Raw genomic sequence first — 19,416 nt, 5'->3', positions numbered from 1 at the left:
CTCTCTCTCTCTCCCCCTCCTCCTCTCCCCCTCCCCCCCTCCTCTCCTCTCTCCCCCCCCGAGAGGGAGGGATAGGGAGAGAGAGGGGGGAGAAGGGAGAGGGAGAGGGTAGGGAGAGAGGGGAGAGAGGGAGAGGGCTCTGCCCTCTCTCTCTCTCTCCCCCTCTCCCCCCTCTCCTCTCCCTCACAGCGGAGGAGTCAGTGTCCTGTCATGTCAGAACACTTTGGGTCCGTAGGGACTCTTACCCATGGTTTATGAAATGTCTGGAGATGGACGGTCCACCTCAGAGAGTGGAAGTACACGATGCTCCGAAGCTCGACTACCTCTCTAGTGTGTAGTTCACACACGACCCCGTGGCCAGGATAACCTCTCCGGGCGACGGGTGGACGGCTCCACTCCCCCCGTGTCCCCAGTCCCCAGTGGGGGTGGGGAGGGGCTCTTATACACCCGGAGCCTACAAGTATCTCTCTCTCGCTCTCTCCCATCACTCAGTCTCCACTCGTCTCTTTGTCTCTCCACTCCTCTCACGCTCTTCCATCACTCACTCTCCACTCGTCTCTTTGTCTCTCCACTCCTCTCGCTCTCTCTTGGCTGGCTAGGATCCTTACTGGACTTTTTGTTTTTCAGAGAACCAGGAGAGCTTTGAGCACACGCTGGAAGGTGAGTGCTTAGCACAGTGTCAGGGAGTGTGTGTCGATGTTCTTCACTGTGTTCAGCTTCTTATTAAAGGCGTGCTGTTCAATCCATTTTCTTACTTCTGCAGCCCAGTGGATGGAAACATCTTTCTGTATGATGGGCTTTTAGAAGCATGAAAAATGGCACTTCCTGGTATGCATTCACTTCCTGCGCTGAAGTGACATGTGGTACAATTACTGCTAGACCATTGGTTAGAAAACAGGAAGTGAACAGATGTTTTTATTTCCAAAGCCTGTATTTCCAAAATATCTGTGTTTCCATAATAAAGAATTAAGCCAATAACCTAAAAGATATTCAGTACAATAGAGATGTATCAAATAAAACAAATTTGGACTGAGAGCCCTCTCCCTCCTCTCTCTCAGTAGCTGAAGCCGCAGCGGAGTCCTCTCTGGACGGAGGGAACATGGCACTGGCGATCTTCATCCCCGTCCTCATCCTCTCTGTGCTGCTAGGAGGTGCCTACGTCTACATCACACGGTGCGCTCCTGCTCCACTGGAGCTCCGCTGTAGCTGGACTGTACTGGTATAAGCATGTCTGAAGTGTAGTACATAACCATGCCTGTCTGCCTGTCTATACCCCAGGTGTCGATACCACTCCAACCTGCGACTGCCCCTGATGTACACCCATCCCTACAGCCAGATCACCGTGGAGACGGAGTTCGACAACCCCATCTATGAGACAGGGGTAAGATTCCGAGCAGGGCGTTCTGGGTAATGTAGTACTCTCATTCAGAAAGTGTACGACGATGCCATTAACTGCTATAACAATCTCCTTTGTTTTTTTGCTGCACACATCTAAAGTGAAGGTGTCTTTGTGTTCCAGGATACGAGAGAGTACGAGGTTTCGATATGAGAGAATCTTGCAACCCCCCCCCCCCTCCCCCCCCCGAAGATATTGTACATAATAAATCTAAACAAGGACTGACTCTGGATTCTGTGTGATCTCCTGGACTAATCCCTCTGTGAGGAACTCCGAGTCCAAGACAACAACCCAGCCCTGTCTGAGAAGCTAAAGAGAGAGAGAGAGAGAGAGAGAGAGAGAGAGGGAGCGAGCTCAGTCAGGCCCCACTCTCCATCTCTCGTCTGCTCATTTCCTATATTTATTCATCTATTTATGTACAGAAAAGGGGAGGAATAGTCTCCTCTCTTGGGTCAGAGCATGAAATGAAATGTTTTTAGAAATGCTGTATTACTCCTGCAGTCGATCGCAGTCAGACTTGTATCATGAGTGGAAGAGCTATAGAAGGCTATATCTTGTGAACAGCCTTTGTGGGTCTTGTGACGTGTTGTGAGATGCTGCTGTTCAGTGTGTGATGTCACAGTAGCTCAGGGTGACCAGTGTTCTGTGGCACTGACACCCTGGTGTGTTACTGATCCAGGCTCCACAATGCCTCATCTTCATTGTATTAAAATAATCAAGCTGTGCATTTCATTAGAAGACTCAATCCAATCCTCCAGTGGGTGCTGGGCAGACATTATAATTGCACATACTGTATAAGAGGTCTGTGTGCTCAGTTTGATAGTATTCCAAGATCCTTTTTGACTGCCGCTATCCTACCAGTGTTTACAGTGCATTAATCTTTCGGTATCAGACTCTAACAAGCACCCCTTCCCTGTAACCCTGCCTAGACGTTAACCTGGACCTCTTAACCCTGCGGTGTTGATTGCATGGAGAGGCATGGTAACTTTAAACACAGGTTGGAAACGCTTAATCCTGAGGAGGGGGCTGACTGAACTCTAGCCAGACCCTCTTTCTTTAAACCAAGCCTGGATTCCCTCATCTCATCCTGCAGTAACACTTGAGCACCAGCAGGGGTCTGACTGACCCCTCTCTACACGGCAGAGCCCAAAGCTGCAGACCGTTCCAGTAGTGTAGTACACAGGAGAGATAACGCTAATCCAATGCAGTGATAGGAACATCTCTACACATTGTGGGTTATTTTTAAGCATTGAATCGGTTGAGTTAGCTACTCTAGGGTGGCTGTGCTGTACAGATGCTTGTTACTGGAGATCATTAAAGTTCTGGTATTGAACAGATGCATTTCATTCAGGTCCGGGTTTGGACTTTAATATCTTGACAGAGTTTATTCAGAATGACTGGAAACCCACTATAGCAGTGAAGGACGACACCAGCACCACCTTTAAGTGAGCGATCATCTAAAAAAGAACATCTCTCTGAAGGAAGGGTCTGTCCATTGAAGAGATTCAGGTGCAGCAGGATAAAGGCTATAAATGGTTGCATGTTTTATACGGGACATCCCGGCAGCGATATTCAAAAAAGGGGTCCCAGGACTACTGCATCAAAAACCTGGATGTTAACTTGCAAGCCACCTTAATAAACACCATGAATAGGCTTTTGGAAACGAGATGAATGGTGGACCTGGTAAAATATATTAAAACATTCACCGGAGTTTCAAATCAAACGAAAAAGTTTATTTTACGTTTTCCGAAAGTAGCAAAACTATTTTAATGTAAATAAAATAATAATAATAAAAAAAAACTGAACAATAATTCACTGCATTGATTATTTCAGTAGAAAGGATTTGCGCGACTTCCTTTCAGAAATGTGGGTGTGGGAGCCAGCATTGTGATAATGTGACAGAGTTCTCAATGCTGTCCCGTACTCTTCAGGGCTCCAGCCTGTCTGAGTGCCCCTCACTGATTAGGGTGCTGATACAGTGATCGGCTCTAGTGTTTTTAAACATTCTCATTTTGACAGGTTTGCACTGCAGCTTTTAGTAACAATATGTTGTAGTTCTGATAACACAGTATTATATTATCTTAAAAATGTTATTTTGATGTATGTGTTGCTTTCTGCCTTGTAATGTAAATTTTCTTAAAATGAACGTGACAGATTTCCCTAAATAAATGCTTAAAAAAAAAAAAAGTTGTGTGTGTGTGTGTGTCTGTGTGTGTGTGTGTGTGTGTGTGCGTGTGCGTGTGACTTATTATGTGAAACACTACAAAGGACATAGGATTCTGGGCAGGAGAGGAGGGATGTCTCCATGTCTCATGACACAGAGAGCAGTAAAGAGCATATTTAGGTAGCAGTCCTAGTTCACAAGTGCAGAAGGGAAAGTGTGTGCGTCTGCAGCTGACAATGCTGTCAGGGTCAATGAAGGCTAAACACGCTGGAGAACACTGTGACTCAGCACAGCTGTAAAGTAAGCAGCTGTGAGGGGAGACCCAGGGTACAGAAATGATAAATGTACATGTAACTTTTGAATACTGGAATCAATAAATGGAAACTTACTATAAGATTGCAATTCGTATCAAATCAGTCTGCTTACAATGCTGCAGGAGATGTGAACAGACTAGAAAGCCAGTTGATTTTTTGATGATGAAATTCGGTGCGCTGATGGATCAGCTATTGAAGAAAGCAGATCAGAAATCAATCAGATTGAACATGCTCTTGGGCGCTCATTCACCGTTAGGCTTTCCAGCACAGCATATTCAGACAATAACGTCAGTCCTGCACAAGCCCTTTGTAAAAATCTCTGACCACCACGAGGTGTCGCTAAAACAAGACACGTCACAGCGTAGCAGCTTTTCCGCTGTCGTTTGCAGGGAACGTCGGGATTTGTAGTCTTAAAAAAAACAAAAACAAAACAAACAAAAGATGGGACCCTGCACCTGTTTGTATAATAAGAAATCTTAAGAATTTAAGGTTCTCACAGATTTATAATACATGACTTGTTTATATATATATATATATATATATATATATATATATATATATATATATATATATATATATATATATATATATATATATAAATTCCAGGAGCTCGTAAACCACAGACTCCAATTCCCAGGGACACCTTGCGCGCATCAGGTAGTAGTATAGTCAGGCGGTGACGTCGCGTGTACGGCTATGCTGAGGATGCTGCAGGTAGGATAAGCGTGGTGGCACGATGGGGGTTTATTTGTCTAAATAAATACTATTTGCATGCTATTCAAGTGCTCGTAGTTTGTAGGAGAAGCCGGGTGTACTGAAGTGCTATCAGATCCAGACGCATCCTTCCTCAGCGCTGATGGTTAGAGAGACAGTGACTGGGCGCTCTGCAGCCTGTCTCGGCTAGTGACAGCTGTGTGTATTTGAGAGAGAGAGAGAGAGAGAGAGAGAGAGAGAGAGAGAGAGAGAGAGAGAGAGAGAGAGAGAGAGAAGGGCTGGAGGCTGCGCTGGCTCGTCATGCATATTATTATTAATACAGGATGCACAATGAAGCGGCTCAGGTCTGGTGTTGGTCGCATCAGTTGCACCGGAGGTCTAGTGTACGTCCAGAACTTGCTTGGGCGAGAGGTTTGAGATTCAGACTGCGTGTGGGAGAAAACAACAGATCTGGTGAGTAAATAAAATGGATTATTTTTCGGCAAGCGTGGTGGTAGTTAAAATAAGAATCCGTAGCAATAAATGAGACCCACGATGTTCGTTATTTCTGACTGCTTGCATGCTCGGTACACAGAGACAAAAGACAGAACAGCTGTGTGCTGCATTTCAAATAATTTTTGGACTGTGCGTACGGGGTCACTAGCCGTTCCTGGCGCAGCGCTGTGTGTGTACCAGATCGAAATGTATCTGTCTGCCCAGAAACTTAAAACTGCCACCTTACATAACCATAGTCACAGCCCCGATTTACCGGTGCTTGCCTGCCAGCCAGCCAGCCTGCACTAGCAGGTACCTCGGCTTGTGAAACATGTCCGTGTCTAAGATCAGTCACCATAGCACTGGACCGCGGGCCAGAGGCCGGCGACTTTAAGAGGTTGAATTAAAAAAAAAAAAAACAAGCGTGTTTGAAATGTAAAGAGCTGCGTGCGGAGCGGTTTGATTTTACAATCCGCGCTGTGCTTGCGTGCTTGTGTTTTGTTGGAGTGATCGTCTCATCGACTGATCGGAATCAGAGACAGCTGCACCTGTCTTGACGATGGGTTGTCGTGGCCGTTCTGGCTGCGTTTTGTCTCCAACAGTTAACCATTTCAATTACAGGGAGAGGAGAGGAGAGGGCTGTGTCATTACTGCAGTGATGGAGAGCACATACCTTCCTTCAGTGCAATGTCGTGCGTGTCACCTAATACTGACACTGAGAAATCCTGGCCGCTTACAAAGTGTTCATTGCTGTGGGGCTGGCAGTGCCTGTCATCTGTTAGTGTAGCCTCCTGCAGAGAGAGAAACTGATAGACAGCCTTAATGGTATTGATTGAGAAGGTTAAACACACACACACACACACACACACACACTCCACTGCAGGCATCAGCCTGCCCATTGTTTTAGGCAGGTCTTCTTTTCAACTTTTATCTCCACAAGAGTTTCTTGGTGTTTTTTTTTTTTTTTTTTTAAATCTAGTAGGAAAATAAAGCAAGGTGCAGTGTGTGTGTGAGTGTGTGCGTGTGTGAGTGTGTGTGTGTTTGTGTGTGTGTGTGTGTGTGGCAGCACAGATTATACCTGCTATGGTCATTCGGTCTGCATGGAATGTCACGCCTGTGTTTAAATTTGTAGCAGCTCTCTTACTGGACAGTGCAGTATCTAGGGGGAGGGTGTCCAGGGGGGTGAGGTTATCTTTTTTTTTTTTTTTTTTTTTTGATCGAGCTGTCAGCCAGTTCTACTGTAGGTGTTTATTGTAATTCAGCTGGTGTTCATAAGCGGTTGAGCGGAATTTGTATTCCTAATGACTGGAACGCTGGAGCGTTGTTTTCATGAAGTGGTGCAGTAACAGCAGCGATGTTCCGAGCCCTCGATCAGCGACTCGCTTGTCTCTTCAACCTGCTGGAGGGACCACTGATCATTGTTTTGTTTCCCTTTGCTTTTTTCCTGAGACGTGGCAAGTGTGAGTCAGCGAGGCTTTAAACACAGAGACAGCAGAGGGTGTGTGGGCAGAGCAGTTTCACTCAGGTTTAACTGCAAGCTTGATTAGCCCCAGTGTATAGGCAACCAGCTCGGGTGTGTCTTATTAAACTCCTACTAAAACCAGCATTGGATCAAACTGCTTTCAATCCCTGGGATGAGAGAGGGGGATTGGGTTTTGCTGAAGCTCTTTGTCACTCAGTTTAGCAGCTGTTTTTTTTTTTTTTTTCAGGTCGTTTGCAGCCACAACAATGACCTCTGAGACCGTCGCCGTGGCAGCAGGCAGATAGACCCCCCCCCCCCCCCCGCTCACCCTTCCCAGCTTGCCTGGGTTGCCGGTATTGCTATGGTGATTTACCCACACCATCTCTCTCCCTGTTTTCCACTGCTTCCTGCCCGCCTCTTCAATGAGCGCTCGATGTTTCCTGACACCCAGCCCTCGCAGCGCCTCCTGAGCCCCCCTGGTCTCTAACCTCCCCCCCCCGGTATGGACTGGTCTCTGGACAGACTGCGTGACCAGGTGGCTGGCGGCATGCATGCTGTGCGGGACTGCGACGCCAGCGCCCTGGCCACCGTGAGCTGCCTGCTGCTGCTGTTCATCTGGTACTGTTACCGCGTGGGGCGCGAGCAGGCCGCCACGTCCCCCCGGAGCTACAGAGCCGGAGCGGTGGTCCCCTCCAGCGCCTCCCTCCTCGCAGAGCGGGGTGACGGGGAGGGGCCCCAGAACGGCTATGCCTACTGCCACTCCCCCGAGTGCTTCCGCTGCACGGCACACAGCGAGGGGCTGAACCAGCGGCTGTACCACAACCTGCAGGAGTACGCCAAGCGCTACACCTGGGCCGGCATGGGCCGCGTGCACAAGGGGGTGCGGGACCAGGGGCGCTACCTAGCCAGCCGCCCCTCCATCCAGAAACCGGAAGTGTTCTTCCTGCCGGACCTGCCCACCTCCCCCTACTTCTCCCGGGAGGCGCAGAAGCACGACGTGGAGCTGCTGGAGCGGAGCTGGCCGGTGCTGCTGGCAGAGTTTGAAGCGGTGCATCAGGGGTTCTCCAACTGCAGCCTGTCCCCCTCGCAGGGCTGGAAGGTGAACAGCACCCCCCACGGGGAGTGGCACACCTTCTACCTGGTGAACCAGGGCGTGAGCGTGCCGCAGAACTGCCGTCGCTGCCCCCGTGCCTACCGCACCCTGGGCTCGCTGCGCACCTTCATCGGGAACAACGTGTTCGGGAACGCCTGCTTCTCCGTGCTGAGCCCCGGCACGCTCATCACAGAGCACTACGGCCCCACCAACGTGCGGATACGCTGCCACCTGGGTACGGAGGGGTGCGGGCGGGGGCAGGTGTGGGGGGTACTGAGTAATTGTAGTGTCATTAAATGTGCATATGTTCTAGTAGATAATGCAGAGAAGGGCGTGCCTCTATGTGTGAGCGTGGGGACGAACTCTTGGTATAGGGTTTTTTTAAGGTTTTATTTTTTATTTTTTTAAGGCTGTTTCAAAGCTGCAAAGAATTATTTTTTTCTGTATAATCACGGTTGGAAAGATGATGATATGGGGCCTGTTTTGTTTTTGTAAACATGTGGATAAAACCAAAGCCTCCCCCCTCTCCCCAGGGCTGAAGATCCCCAGTAGCTGTGAGCTGGTGGTGGGCGGGGAGCCCCAGTGCTGGGCTGAGGGGAGCTGCCTCCTGTTCGACGACTCCTTCCTGCACACTGCCTACCACGAAGGTGAGTCCAGCACTGTGGGGAGCACAGGGCAGGGAGGAGAGGGATTTAAACATCACGACAGGGTCAGGATCGAGTCCTGCTTTTCAGATCCAATTCCTTTTAATCAGTTCCAATCTCCTTTTAATCAATTCCAACACATCACTGATTAAAATCAGCAACATTGTGTTAAAATGAGCTTCTCACAGCGAAACACGTCACTTACACTGAAGCCAATAAAATCGTCTTCAAATAAAAGCAGTTGAACCATCGCAAGGGAATTGATTTTAAAACGGGAATCGATCCCAAACCCTGGCGAGGATGATAAGGATGTAGGTCCATAGAGTGTGACCTGATGCACCACGAGAATTAAGTCCCCAGAATCCAGAGATGGGATTCCAGCCTTACGTGGACAGTCTCCTTGCTCTGCCTGTCTCGTGCCAGTCCTCTGCAATGCAGGCTGAGTTCAATACAGCCTTGTAACGCCAGCCTCCTCTGCAGGAGAGCAGCCATGGGACTGAGCAGCAAACAGCAGCCAGATTCTCCTCTAAACGCTGAGAGAGCCTGCGCCTGCTTTGGGGCTTCTCATTTCTTAAAGGAAACCTAGTCCCTTTGAGAGCATGCTTTCTGGTTTCCCTGTGGGTCCCAGAAGACGCCAGCACAGGGAGTAGACGCTCTGAATGATGCACAGTCTGTGCAGTGCTCAGGGGAAATGGAATGAGTGGAACAGGGTAGTTCAATATTAACAGAAGCAACAGAACAGCAAGTGTGAGGTCAGGCTGAAGTCACAGCTGGGCTCAGTTACAACTGTCATTTGTAAATTATTGTAATTGTGTAATTTGTAATTTATTGTAATTAGTTCACTTATATGTTTGTTTGTCATTCGATCGTTATTCTTGGATTTTCAACCACTTTTATTAACCCCATTTGTTTGAAAAAATAAAGTTCTCTAGTGTGTGTTTCTGTATTTGTGTTGCTGGTTATGTAAAATAGACCCCAGGTCTGGATGAGATGGTGCACACGTGTGCTGACGTGACGTGACCTGCGCTGTTGTGTTTTGTGCAGGCAGTGCGGAGGACGGCCCGCGCGTGGTCTTCATGGTGGACCTGTGGCATCCCAACGTGGCGGCGGCAGAGAGACAGGCCCTCGACTACATCTTCACCCCGGGGCGGTGACTCCCAGAACAGAGAGAACGAAAGAACATGAAATAGAAGAGGAGAGAGAGAGCCAGAGAGAGTCTTCAGACTTCATTCTGACTCTGTTTAAACTGTGGTAGTCTTGATAGAAAGGTTTCCGTGTCCCTCCTCTCCTCTTGCTCCAGGCTCCATCTCCTGGAAGTCTTCTGTTGAGATTTCATAGAGATCCGGTAGAGATGTTGAGAAGCTGTGTACACAAACAAGCCTTGCTTTCATCCCAGAGAACAAACCGTTGGGTGAACAATGCATTGAAACGTCCCTGCTGCCTTCCGTCAACCCCCTTGTCTCCACACCCTTAACCCATTCACACCATGTGGTGTTTCTTTCTGCCTGCCTATCTATCTGACTCTCTATCTCTGTGCTGTGTGCTTATTTTATTCATAAGGAAGGAGGTGAAACTGCTTTCTTTACATGTCGTGGCTCCTGGAGCTGCTGACGCAGGGACACTGTCTGCAGTGATAAGGCTGTGTGACAGCAGGCACAGAGAACGGATATTATATCTGGTGTCTCGGCTCAGGGGAAACTGCCCTGATGCAGGCAGACACGGAGAGCTGTTTGAGTCAGCCTCTGTTTTGCTGCCGGTGGAGTGCAGAAGTGCATACGGAAACAGTAGTGGTCAGATGTCCAGCTCGATACAGTTCAACCCAGTCTGAAGCCTCATTGCTATGACCTGCAGCAGTGGGAGTTTAGAAACAACACTATGAACCTTTTATAGCTGTAGAAAGGGCACTGCCTTCAAGTCCAAGTGCTGGCGTTTGTTCTACTGCCAGCATCTTGCAAGAAACCCCCAACGAGGCTGACCTCTCCAGCCTTGGCTTGTTCTATACAGCCTTCTTCAGTGGAGCGGAAGGTTTTTAAATAGGGCAGTGCACACCCCTAGCTTGTCATGTGTGAATAGTTTTTGTCAGTCAGTAGGTCGTCCCAGTGCTGAGAAGACACTCTTGCAAACAAGTGTTAACGAGCAGAGCTTTTTGGTTTGCCAGGGAGGGACGATGTGATTTTTAACAGGGCTTGTCTTTGCCCTGCATTGTTTTTTAATAGTTTCAATTCCAGAGCACAGTAACTTGACTTTGTGAGACAGCTTAGTGTATTGAAAAATATCTTTCTGTTGTGAGTTTGTGTTCAGTGATCCACTGATTTTAACATTAAGGAGGCGCCTGATCCTGCCTGGATATCATAAACAGTAAATGACAGGGCTGTGATAGGCAGCGCCTTACGAGAGTCCCCTGTTTATAAAGGCGCTCCTGTATTGCTATTGCTGCTATAGTAGTGCTCTGGGGACTCTGTGAGAATGGCGGTGCAGTTTGAGCTCCCTGGTCTGCAGTGTGCACGGTGAGGATCGGAGAGCGACGAGCGTCTTTGCTCACTGCACCAGCCTGTAATCCCATTCGGCTTCCCGTGACGTCAGCAGGCAGCACGTGGATTAACTGTTGGGACCCCTGCAAATTGGAGCTGCAGACACACTTGGGATGGTTACAGTAAGCTCTGTCTGCAGAAGCAGGCTGGGTTTTTTTTTTTTTTTTTTTTTTTTTTTTTTTGCATTGCTAAGAAAATCAATGTAATCGATGTGTCAGCAGAACAGCCGACTTAATGAATAGCCTAGAAGAGTGAGAATGGTTAGCACAGCTTTGCACAGAGTGAACCGCTTTCCCTTGTTCTTAGGGAGCGGACGGGACTTGCTTTTTAAAGTTTTATCAGTAAAGCGAATGAAGGAGAGCCGTTCTGCTGATGCATTTTAAATAAGCAAGGCTTTTTAAATTTCATTATCATTTTTAAATGTACTCTCAATTAGATTAATACGATACGGCATCCAAAAAAGTCACGTTGAGAGAAAAAAAAAATTGAGTGACGTGTTGAAGCCTTCTCTCCGCCCACTGTGAAACTGGGTTGGTTTAGCATATTGAGTGTGGTGGACAGTGGGGGGGGTGGTAAAGTGACCACAAAAACCACTGTGTTTTAGTCCGAGGTTGAGCTCGGACAGAATGAGCTTGCACCAGCCTTACGGCATTTTGAGTAGGGCACGTGGACCAAAAACATTATTGAACTCTCTGCGTTGTAATCCCTGTGGTTGTGGCGTTGGGGCAGCGATCCTGTTGTAATGTGTGCTTGCGATGTGCGTGTGGTTGTGCGTTCTTTGCCTGCAGCTGGCTCCCTCACACAATGGACACTCACGCACCCACATGCTGCTGTACATTCCCGAGAGGTCTGTGCTTCGAGAGGTCTTTTCAATCCTGCTGCCCACACTCATCTTTAAAGCTCCCCATCCAAAACTGGTATGCTACTGGAATCAGTGTTTCATGGGAAGACACTGGTAAAGTGGGATTCTAATAATCTACCCGGAAGCATTACCAAAACTGGTATGGCTAACTGGAATCACATGTTTTCATGGTAAGTACGACTGGTAAAGGGGGATTCTAATAATCTATATACCCTTCACCAATTAATTACCAGTATCAATTGTAAAACCGATTTGCCTGGAGCCGCACAGGTTGACCGCTGCATTGAGACATTCGAAAAGTCTTTGCTCAAAACCGAACTATTTTGATAAAACTCTGACGCGCAAAACTTTTTCTTTAAAAATCTGCCCCCCCCCCCCCCCCCCCCCCAAAAAAAACCACATTTGCTAGTTTGAAAAGCTGGTGCCACCGGCTGCGCTGTTTCTTACTCTGTGCGTCTGTGTCTCCTATCTGTGTGCTGCTTCCGTGCCGTTCCTGTTCTTCAGTAATAAACTGTTTATTGTAAATTGCAGTGCCATGTCCTTATTCATTAACACATTATCTGGATGTCATAATGAAGCTTTGGCTGGCAGAGTAGGTGAAGAATTATAACAGTTTCTTTTTTTTTTTTTGAAAGGTAGATGTTGAAAGTTTACTGAAAGAAGGAACTTGAGTTTTTGAATAGCTTCGGGGCTCCTCGCTGCCCTTGGGTAATGTTCTACCTTTGCTTAGTACAAGGCTGTGTTGCGTCCCTCACCCTGCACCCCCTGTCCTGTGCATTATGGTAATGCTGCACAGCAGGCAGGAATTACCCTGTAATTCCATTAGAACTGAAGTGACGTTCCAATGAAGCTCTTGCAGTTCCGCACTTGCCTGCCTTGACAGCCTTGCATAGTTCATACAAAGTGCTGCTCACCGCAGCGTGCTTCCTACTTTTAGATTTCAAGCATGTTCTCGCTGCGTGTGATCTGTAAAAACAAGGCCGTGGTTTCCTTTTGGAATGCTTTTGTGAATTCATTATTATTTATTCTTTTCTGAAGATTAAATAAAGCACAAAACCAAGACAAGAACCCTGTTTCCACTCGATTATCTGCTTGAACCAACACTCCTGGAAAGAGAGGACCCTCCAGTGCAGCACCTGACTTCACATTATCTGTGTAGCTCGACCGTGTTCTCATCACTGACTGGACATCATTTTTAATAATGCGCATTCAGACAGCATGCAGATCTATCATTCGCACTGAGAATTGAAGACATGCCAACACTGAGTAACAGCAGTGAAACTTATATACCGGTACATTGAGACAAATCATTGATCAGTGTAGCTGGCTGGGCTGCTCGCCAGCTACATTGTAACTGCACTAGAATCCATTGCAACAGTACTAGAATCTATTATAACTGTACTAGAATCCATTGTAACTGCACTAGAATCCATTGCAACAGTACTAGAATCTATTATAACTGCTGTAGAATCCATTGTAACTGCACTAGAATCCATTGCAACAGTACTAGAATCTATTATAACTGCTGTAGAATCCATTGTAACTGCACTAGAATCCATTGCAACAGTACTAGAATCTATTATAACTGCTGTAGAATCCATTGTAACTGCACTAGAATCCATTGTAATTGCATTAGACTCCCCCTACAGTAGTGTGACTAACACTGAATTTTTAACACATTGTGCTATTGAGACCAGAAAAGTAACACAAATACAGATAAACTCACAGTTTGCTTTGAATTGCAAGGTGATTTGTAGACTAGCATTAATTTTAGGGACCCAACCTGAAGTTAATAGCGAGAATAATGTTTGATCTTTTTACAATATAATTTAAAAGTTACAGTGCAGGTACACCTATTTCAAAAATGACCGTGACATGGAACAAAAACAGCCCTCTAGAGCAGATCTGAGGAGTGAACCACAGTGCTGTCCTCCCCTGCCAGCTCCTCGTCCCCTCTGCAGGGGCCTGGGGACAGTGCTTCATGCTTTATTCATCAGCACGTTACCTGCATGTCCCTCTGTCTTACAACTCTGATAAACTCCTTTCTCACACAGAGGTGGGAGTGTAGTCCATTTTGATGACTGAAAATGTAAATACTAGGGGAGTGAATGTCTGCTCCAGTTTTCTTTTTGTTAATAGAAAAATACAAATGTAACCATTATTAGTACACTTTATAATCTTTCGGGTATGTTTATAATTATTTATTTACCAGAAGAAAAAAAAACACAGATAGTGATAGCTACCACTCTGTTATCTCTTTTCGGAAGTGCTTATGACTCAGAGACGTTTTAATCTCTTATGACACAGAATTACTCCATGTAACAGCTTGTGCAGCCCGATGAATCACAATCAATCCAGCAACGCTCCATCTCCAGCAGATCCTCTGCGCAAGCTGCTCCTACCCAATCCTATTAACATCTCAGCTAGCAAAAAATAAATACAAAGCCACAATGCGTGCAATGCAATGCCCACGGTAACAACACAGAGACTGAATAGGCAATCTCTAGGAAAGAACATGATTATTGCAAAATAATAATATCATTATTTCACTGGATGGTGTGTTCCGTCCCCCCAGACCTAAGAATGAATAGAACTGGGCTCCTAGTCTTGCAGTAATCGGGCTGCTGTAACAGGGTGGATGCTGGGAGTGACCCGACGACCCCACTCACTGCAAATGAGCATCTTAACCACAATGCAAAAGAGCCGGACTCGTTAGAGCTTTTAACCTCCTCCCATCTCATTGAATCCACACAGCGGCAGTGCATCACACAGCACTGTCCGCTACACTGACAATAACAATAATACAACAACAGCAATGCTGCCCTCAGTAAGCGATGGTGATGAAGGGTGCTGGGAGGATGGCGACTCCATGCTCAGTGCAGGACACGAGCGTCTTCTCCAGGAAGCAGTTGACGGTCAGGCTGAGTTCAGTCAATGCCTGTGCTGGGGTGAGGTCCCCTGGCGAGCTGCCCTGTGCTGGGGTGAGGCCCCCTGGCGAGCTGCCCTGTGCTGGGGTGAGGCCCCTGCCTTTCACTTTGCGCAGACTCACTCCAGGGCTGCCGGACCTCTGGAGTGGATAAGTCTGTGCTCTCTCCAAAGAGACCCCCTCTCCCCAGAGCTGCATCACCGACAGCACCCCTTCTCTCCCCGGCTGAGCTGCACCTGCTGGGACCCCCTCTCTGCGTGGCTCTGGGGTTTGGGGGCCTTTCCCTCGCCCCAGCAGATCTTTCAGGGTCTGGAACAGGAAGGCGAGGTCCAGCGTGAGGTCGGACACCACCTCTCTCATCACAGCCACGTACCTGAAACGTAAAGGAAACAGGCTTTCAGCGCATTTCTGAGAGTCCTGGTTCTTCGTTTAATAAGAGACACTTGAGATGCTATCTGCACACTGTAGCTAATCATACTTGTAGTAAAACTTGGACTGGGTGAAGCTGCTTTGCAATTGGAGTCTTATCTCTGAGATATTATTTAGACCTAACTGGATTTCATTAGTAAGTCCAGCTGTTTGTTTATACAGTAATACACACATAGTAAATATCATTTGCAATAGTCGTTTATCATTTGTGGGACACCACCGCTTTCTCTGCTTATTTGAAGCAATGCATTTTTAGCAGAACCCAATGGAATACTGTTTGAATCGTGTTGAATTAACCCCGTTCCTTACCTCGAGCTCACGGCATCCTGGTCGTCCGCGTGTTGGAGAGTCAGCACGGGTTCCACTCGCACCCGGTCCGGGTTCGAGATCTGCACGTGCAGCTCAGCCCTCTGAATCTGCAGAGCGCCCACGTCTGGATTGACGAGGAACTGCACCTCTCCACGACCCGCATCTGCGAGCGGAGACACGCAAAGTGGACAGTTAACACTACATAGTATATCATCTATTCTTATTCCTCACTACTAAAACTCCAAGATAATTCGCACATCTTTATATATATATATATATATATATATATATATATATATATATATATATATTATATATATATGTAATAAACAACATTACCACCAGAAAAACAAAAATGTATTATTTTTATAAATGTAGTCATCTAAATCATTTAATACGTCATTAGTATTTGATATTTAGGCTACACTGGAAACACATAGCGTAACTTGCATTCGTGTGTTTGTTTATGTAGTTCTATTTCATTCAAACTTCATACTCAAAGGGCACACACGACTCGCAGCGTAGCCCAATGTAACAAGGATAATAACAGGAGCGATAAGACTGTAAAAGTTGGTCATGAAAATGCAATCTTACCTCTGGTTAGCCTCCCTTGGATCCCTTTAATCTTCCTGCAGATGAAGCCGGTCTTGCAGCACTGATAAACCTCGCCCAGGTACTGGAATAGATGCCGCTGTGGAAAGATGGGCTGGCGTTGACCCGCAGCGGACGAGACGTGGATTTTCAGACGGTAAACGAGCCTGTCTCCAGGGAGAGAGGCGGCGCCGGGTCGCCCCACAGCCCAGGGCTCGGTCATATGGACGCACCGGGGCTGCTGGTGCCCCTTGGTGCTGTCGTCAGTTGCCACCCGGAATAGTCCGCCTTTTCCTGGTCGATCCATAAAGCTCCCTCTCCCTCCGTGTCCTGCCCCAATCCCTCCCCGATCCAAAAATCTCCGTGCCCCGTCTAATGCCGCTTTCTCCTTCGTGTGAGAAAGTGCGCTAATCTGGCGGCCTCTGTCCGCATGAAAGGGAAGACCCCCGGCGAACCGGAGAGAGAGGAGAACCAGGTAGTAGCACGACGCTTGAATCATGATCTTCTGTTTGAGAAACGTATACTTTGGAGTCTATATATAGGCTACCGGTAGCCCCCGAAGCTAGGTTTGACTGCATTGTTCGGGGACTATGAAGACCCCTCTATTTGAATGCTAAACCCCCAAACAATGCCAGGTTAGCGGTACAATGCCCGCAACACCTACATCATTATGCTAACAAAAGCAGCCATTCATGCTTGCATAATGAGCCATTACTGCGCTTTAGCCGCAGAGGTTCAGCGGGCAAAGCATGTTCAAATGACTGAAAACAAATACTTATTTCAGGACGTTTAGAAAGAAAAGGAAGCAAAGTGCCGTAAACGTATTATTTAACAAGAATGTACGTGAGTGCGTGTGTGTGCTATTTGAAATAAGAATAATACTAACAGCTATTATAGAAATAAATGCCATTGATAGTAGCATCAGACATTCTACGGTCATGTTGTTGTTTTTGGTGTTTGTTTGCACAACATGGTTTAAATTAGACCCCAGTAAAATGTATGCACTTTGGTCCCATATACCGAAAACGCTTTAAACCAGACGGAATAGTGCAGTACTCTCTGTCTGTTTCACTTCAGCCTTTCTACGATGTTATTACCTTGCATTTTAACGTAATTAAAACGAGCGAGTCCCTCGTGTGTTGTAGGATTAGGTATTGCGATTGAATAGCTGTGAACGACACGCCTGCACTGGGCTGTAGTGCTGTGGGGTCGCCGCTACACCACGTGTAGAATATTGCATTGTTTAGCTCCTATTAATGTACGGAGATGTAGGTGTGCAAGCCATACAAATAAGCAAGGAATACAAGAACCGTAAGAAACCTTTGAGAGATAAACAATGAAAACAGTTTGAATATACCCGTGCCTCTGGTGTGGAACAACAGGAGTGAATAACGCAGAGAGGTGAAGGGAACCTGTATCAACGCTGTGCTGAGGTTATAAACACTTATTTCAGATATTTTTTTTTTCGTATTTCAAAGCCTCAGTCTCATTCGCTCTTAAGCGGCTGCAAATAAGACAGTGAAACGAGCCGATTCCAGACCGAACCATTCAACATGCAAGAATAAGCGACGAGATATAGATATAGATATATAGATATAGATATATATATATATATATTCTTTAGGCATGAGCACTGATGTTGTGTCGCAAAATCTTCTTACATTCAATTGTATTTGTCTTTATTTCTATACGGTATGCCCGTCATTAAAAATCAGGAACAATCCATTTCAAAACTAAAGTATACATGCAGGCGAGCGAGATCAATGCTTGCACGCTGCGCTGGAAGGTGTTAATGTTACACTTCGTGCTTTTAGCACATAGCCACAGGTTGCTTCTGTTCAAATAGGGTCACCTTTCCCGAATGTTATTACATCAGCACATTTCAAATAAATAATCTCAAAGTGGCCAAATACTTAACTGTAAAATTAAGCAATACCGCTGCGAGCAAACCCGCCCAGGAGAGCTCCCTATCCACAGTATAGCCCCTCAGGGGGAAAAGCTGGGAAAGGTTACTTCTGATTCATCAAGTTTCTATGCCACCCACAGCTCATCATGGAAATCTCAAGTTACAGAAAATAATTCTATCAGACAGATCATCGTTCTGCAAACAGGGTGGGAAAAAGAACAATGTTAAAAACAAAGCCGTGTTCTCTTTCAATGATAAAGAACGGACATGTGATCTGCGCTCTACTGTTACAGCGCTGCGCCTCTGTGTTCATCAACTGTGATCAATGATGGGATGTTTGGGAAACTGATCCCGGACGTGTACCCAGCAATGGAAAGAACTGCATTACAAAAGAGTCTGTGTGCAATATTAGCTACATGATCCGGACTTCAGCAATAAAACAATTACATCATCATCATCATAATTGCACAGCCATGTTCCAGGGTTATTTCCTCAATGTGTGGTAAATCAGGGCATTGAAATGTTAAGGATAAAGCCGGACTGTAGCTCCTCAGGGATTGGAATATACCTACACTATGCCTGATCGCAATGGGAACCTGCCGTGCTGGAGAAGCCTTCGTCTGATCTCTGTATTAATAACCTTTCTATCCACTGATGTCCTGCACACAGTGACAACTCAGTACTCAACAGAGCCCTAATGAATACAAACCGCTGCTGTTGCAGGAAGATGAAGCCTGAGCCTTGTAATGTTTCAACTCAAACATTTATTGATTGTCAGGAAAGTGTGTGTGTGTGTGTGGGTGTGTGTGTGTGTATAAAGTGTGATTCATTTTATAAAAAATAAAAAGGCAAGAATAGCGTTGCTGTGGTCAGTTTATAAGAAAGCCGAAGAGGGGTTTCTCTCTGATGGGATGCGGTGGGCAGCAATACTGGTTCTGACACTGTCTTCACTGGGAGCAGACCCCTCCCGTCTCACAGCAGCTATTCAGGACAGCTTGTGTCTCCTCTCTCAGCAGGTTCTGTGTTTGTTACTGTGCTCCCTGGCTCACAGGAGTCTCGGGTCCAGGTTGCTGCTGTGTTTCAGCAGTGCGATTCGCTCCCTCGCTCACAGCAGGTTGACCCCATGCTTCAGCAGCTTCTGCTTGGCTTTCCCCGGCAGAGCGAAGGCGCTGTCCTGGGGGTTGGGGACGCCCGAGTTCCTCGGTGGAGACGCAAGCTGCTGGAAGAAGGTCTCCTGGGACGTGTTGCGGGTCCCGTACACCGCCGTGGAGGCATTCCTGTGCGGGACGTTACGAACACGGGATAAACACACACACATACAACTAAACAGCTAACTGTGTCATACAGAAAGATTGTGTGTGTGTCTGAACCATAGAGCACAGACAAACACAGACTAGCCTCTAGAACCAGACACACACGCACAGAACTTAACCAGACACACACAAACACTGCCGAATCAGACAGCTATACAGACTCCCACAGAAACACACACAGACACAGGAACACTGCCGAATCAGACAGCTATACAGACTCCCACAGAAACACACACAGACACAGGAACACTGCCGAATCAGACAGCTATACAGACTCCCACAGAAACA

General features: G+C 46.8%; 4 protein-coding genes across 4 annotated transcripts in view; 2 read left to right on the top strand and 2 right to left on the bottom strand.

The window, feature by feature from the left end:
* Positions 1-269: 269 nt before the first annotated feature.
* On the top strand, positions 270-3,400 carry LOC121297066 (seizure 6-like protein). Its single transcript, XM_041223076.1, has 5 exons — positions 270-296; positions 600-660; positions 1,059-1,173; positions 1,279-1,381; positions 1,520-3,400. Exons 1-5 carry the CDS (start codon positions 270-272, stop codon positions 1,547-1,549), a joined length of 336 nt encoding a protein of 111 aa, XP_041079010.1. The 3' UTR covers positions 1,550-3,400.
* Positions 3,401-4,521: 1,121 nt separating this feature from the next.
* Positions 4,522-11,768, top strand: asphd2 (aspartate beta-hydroxylase domain containing 2). Its single transcript, XM_041223981.1, has 5 exons — positions 4,522-4,588; positions 4,911-5,041; positions 6,772-7,852; positions 8,151-8,264; positions 9,306-11,768. The coding sequence occupies exons 3-5, from the start codon at positions 7,027-7,029 to the stop codon at positions 9,413-9,415; spliced, it is 1,050 nt and encodes a 349-aa protein (XP_041079915.1). The 5' UTR covers positions 4,522-4,588; positions 4,911-5,041; positions 6,772-7,026; the 3' UTR covers positions 9,416-11,768.
* Positions 11,769-13,303: 1,535 nt separating this feature from the next.
* Positions 13,304-17,061, bottom strand: si:ch211-170d8.2 (uncharacterized protein LOC571755 homolog). Its single transcript, XM_041223777.1, has 3 exons — positions 15,913-17,061; positions 15,319-15,481; positions 13,304-14,953 (listed from the first exon to the last, which is right to left on the bottom strand). Exons 1-3 carry the CDS (start codon positions 16,406-16,408, stop codon positions 14,479-14,481), a joined length of 1,134 nt encoding a protein of 377 aa, XP_041079711.1. The 5' UTR covers positions 16,409-17,061; the 3' UTR covers positions 13,304-14,478.
* A 1,859-nt stretch (positions 17,062-18,920) lies between these two features.
* LOC121297065 (beta-crystallin B1-like) overlaps positions 18,921-19,416 on the bottom strand; it is a 3,292-nt gene continuing 2,796 nt past the window's right edge. Inside the window, exon 6 of the mRNA XM_041223075.1 lies at positions 18,921-19,092. Coding sequence (XP_041079009.1) covers positions 18,921-19,092 — 172 coding nt within the window. The remainder of the gene's footprint in view (positions 19,093-19,416) is intronic.

The sequence above is a fragment of the Polyodon spathula genome, chromosome 22 (assembly GCF_017654505.1).
Source record: "Polyodon spathula isolate WHYD16114869_AA chromosome 22, ASM1765450v1, whole genome shotgun sequence".
NCBI classification, from domain to species: domain Eukaryota; kingdom Metazoa; phylum Chordata; class Actinopteri; order Acipenseriformes; family Polyodontidae; genus Polyodon; species Polyodon spathula.
Note: the sequence above shows the minus strand (reverse complement) of the source record. Positions and strands in the feature narration are given on the sequence as shown.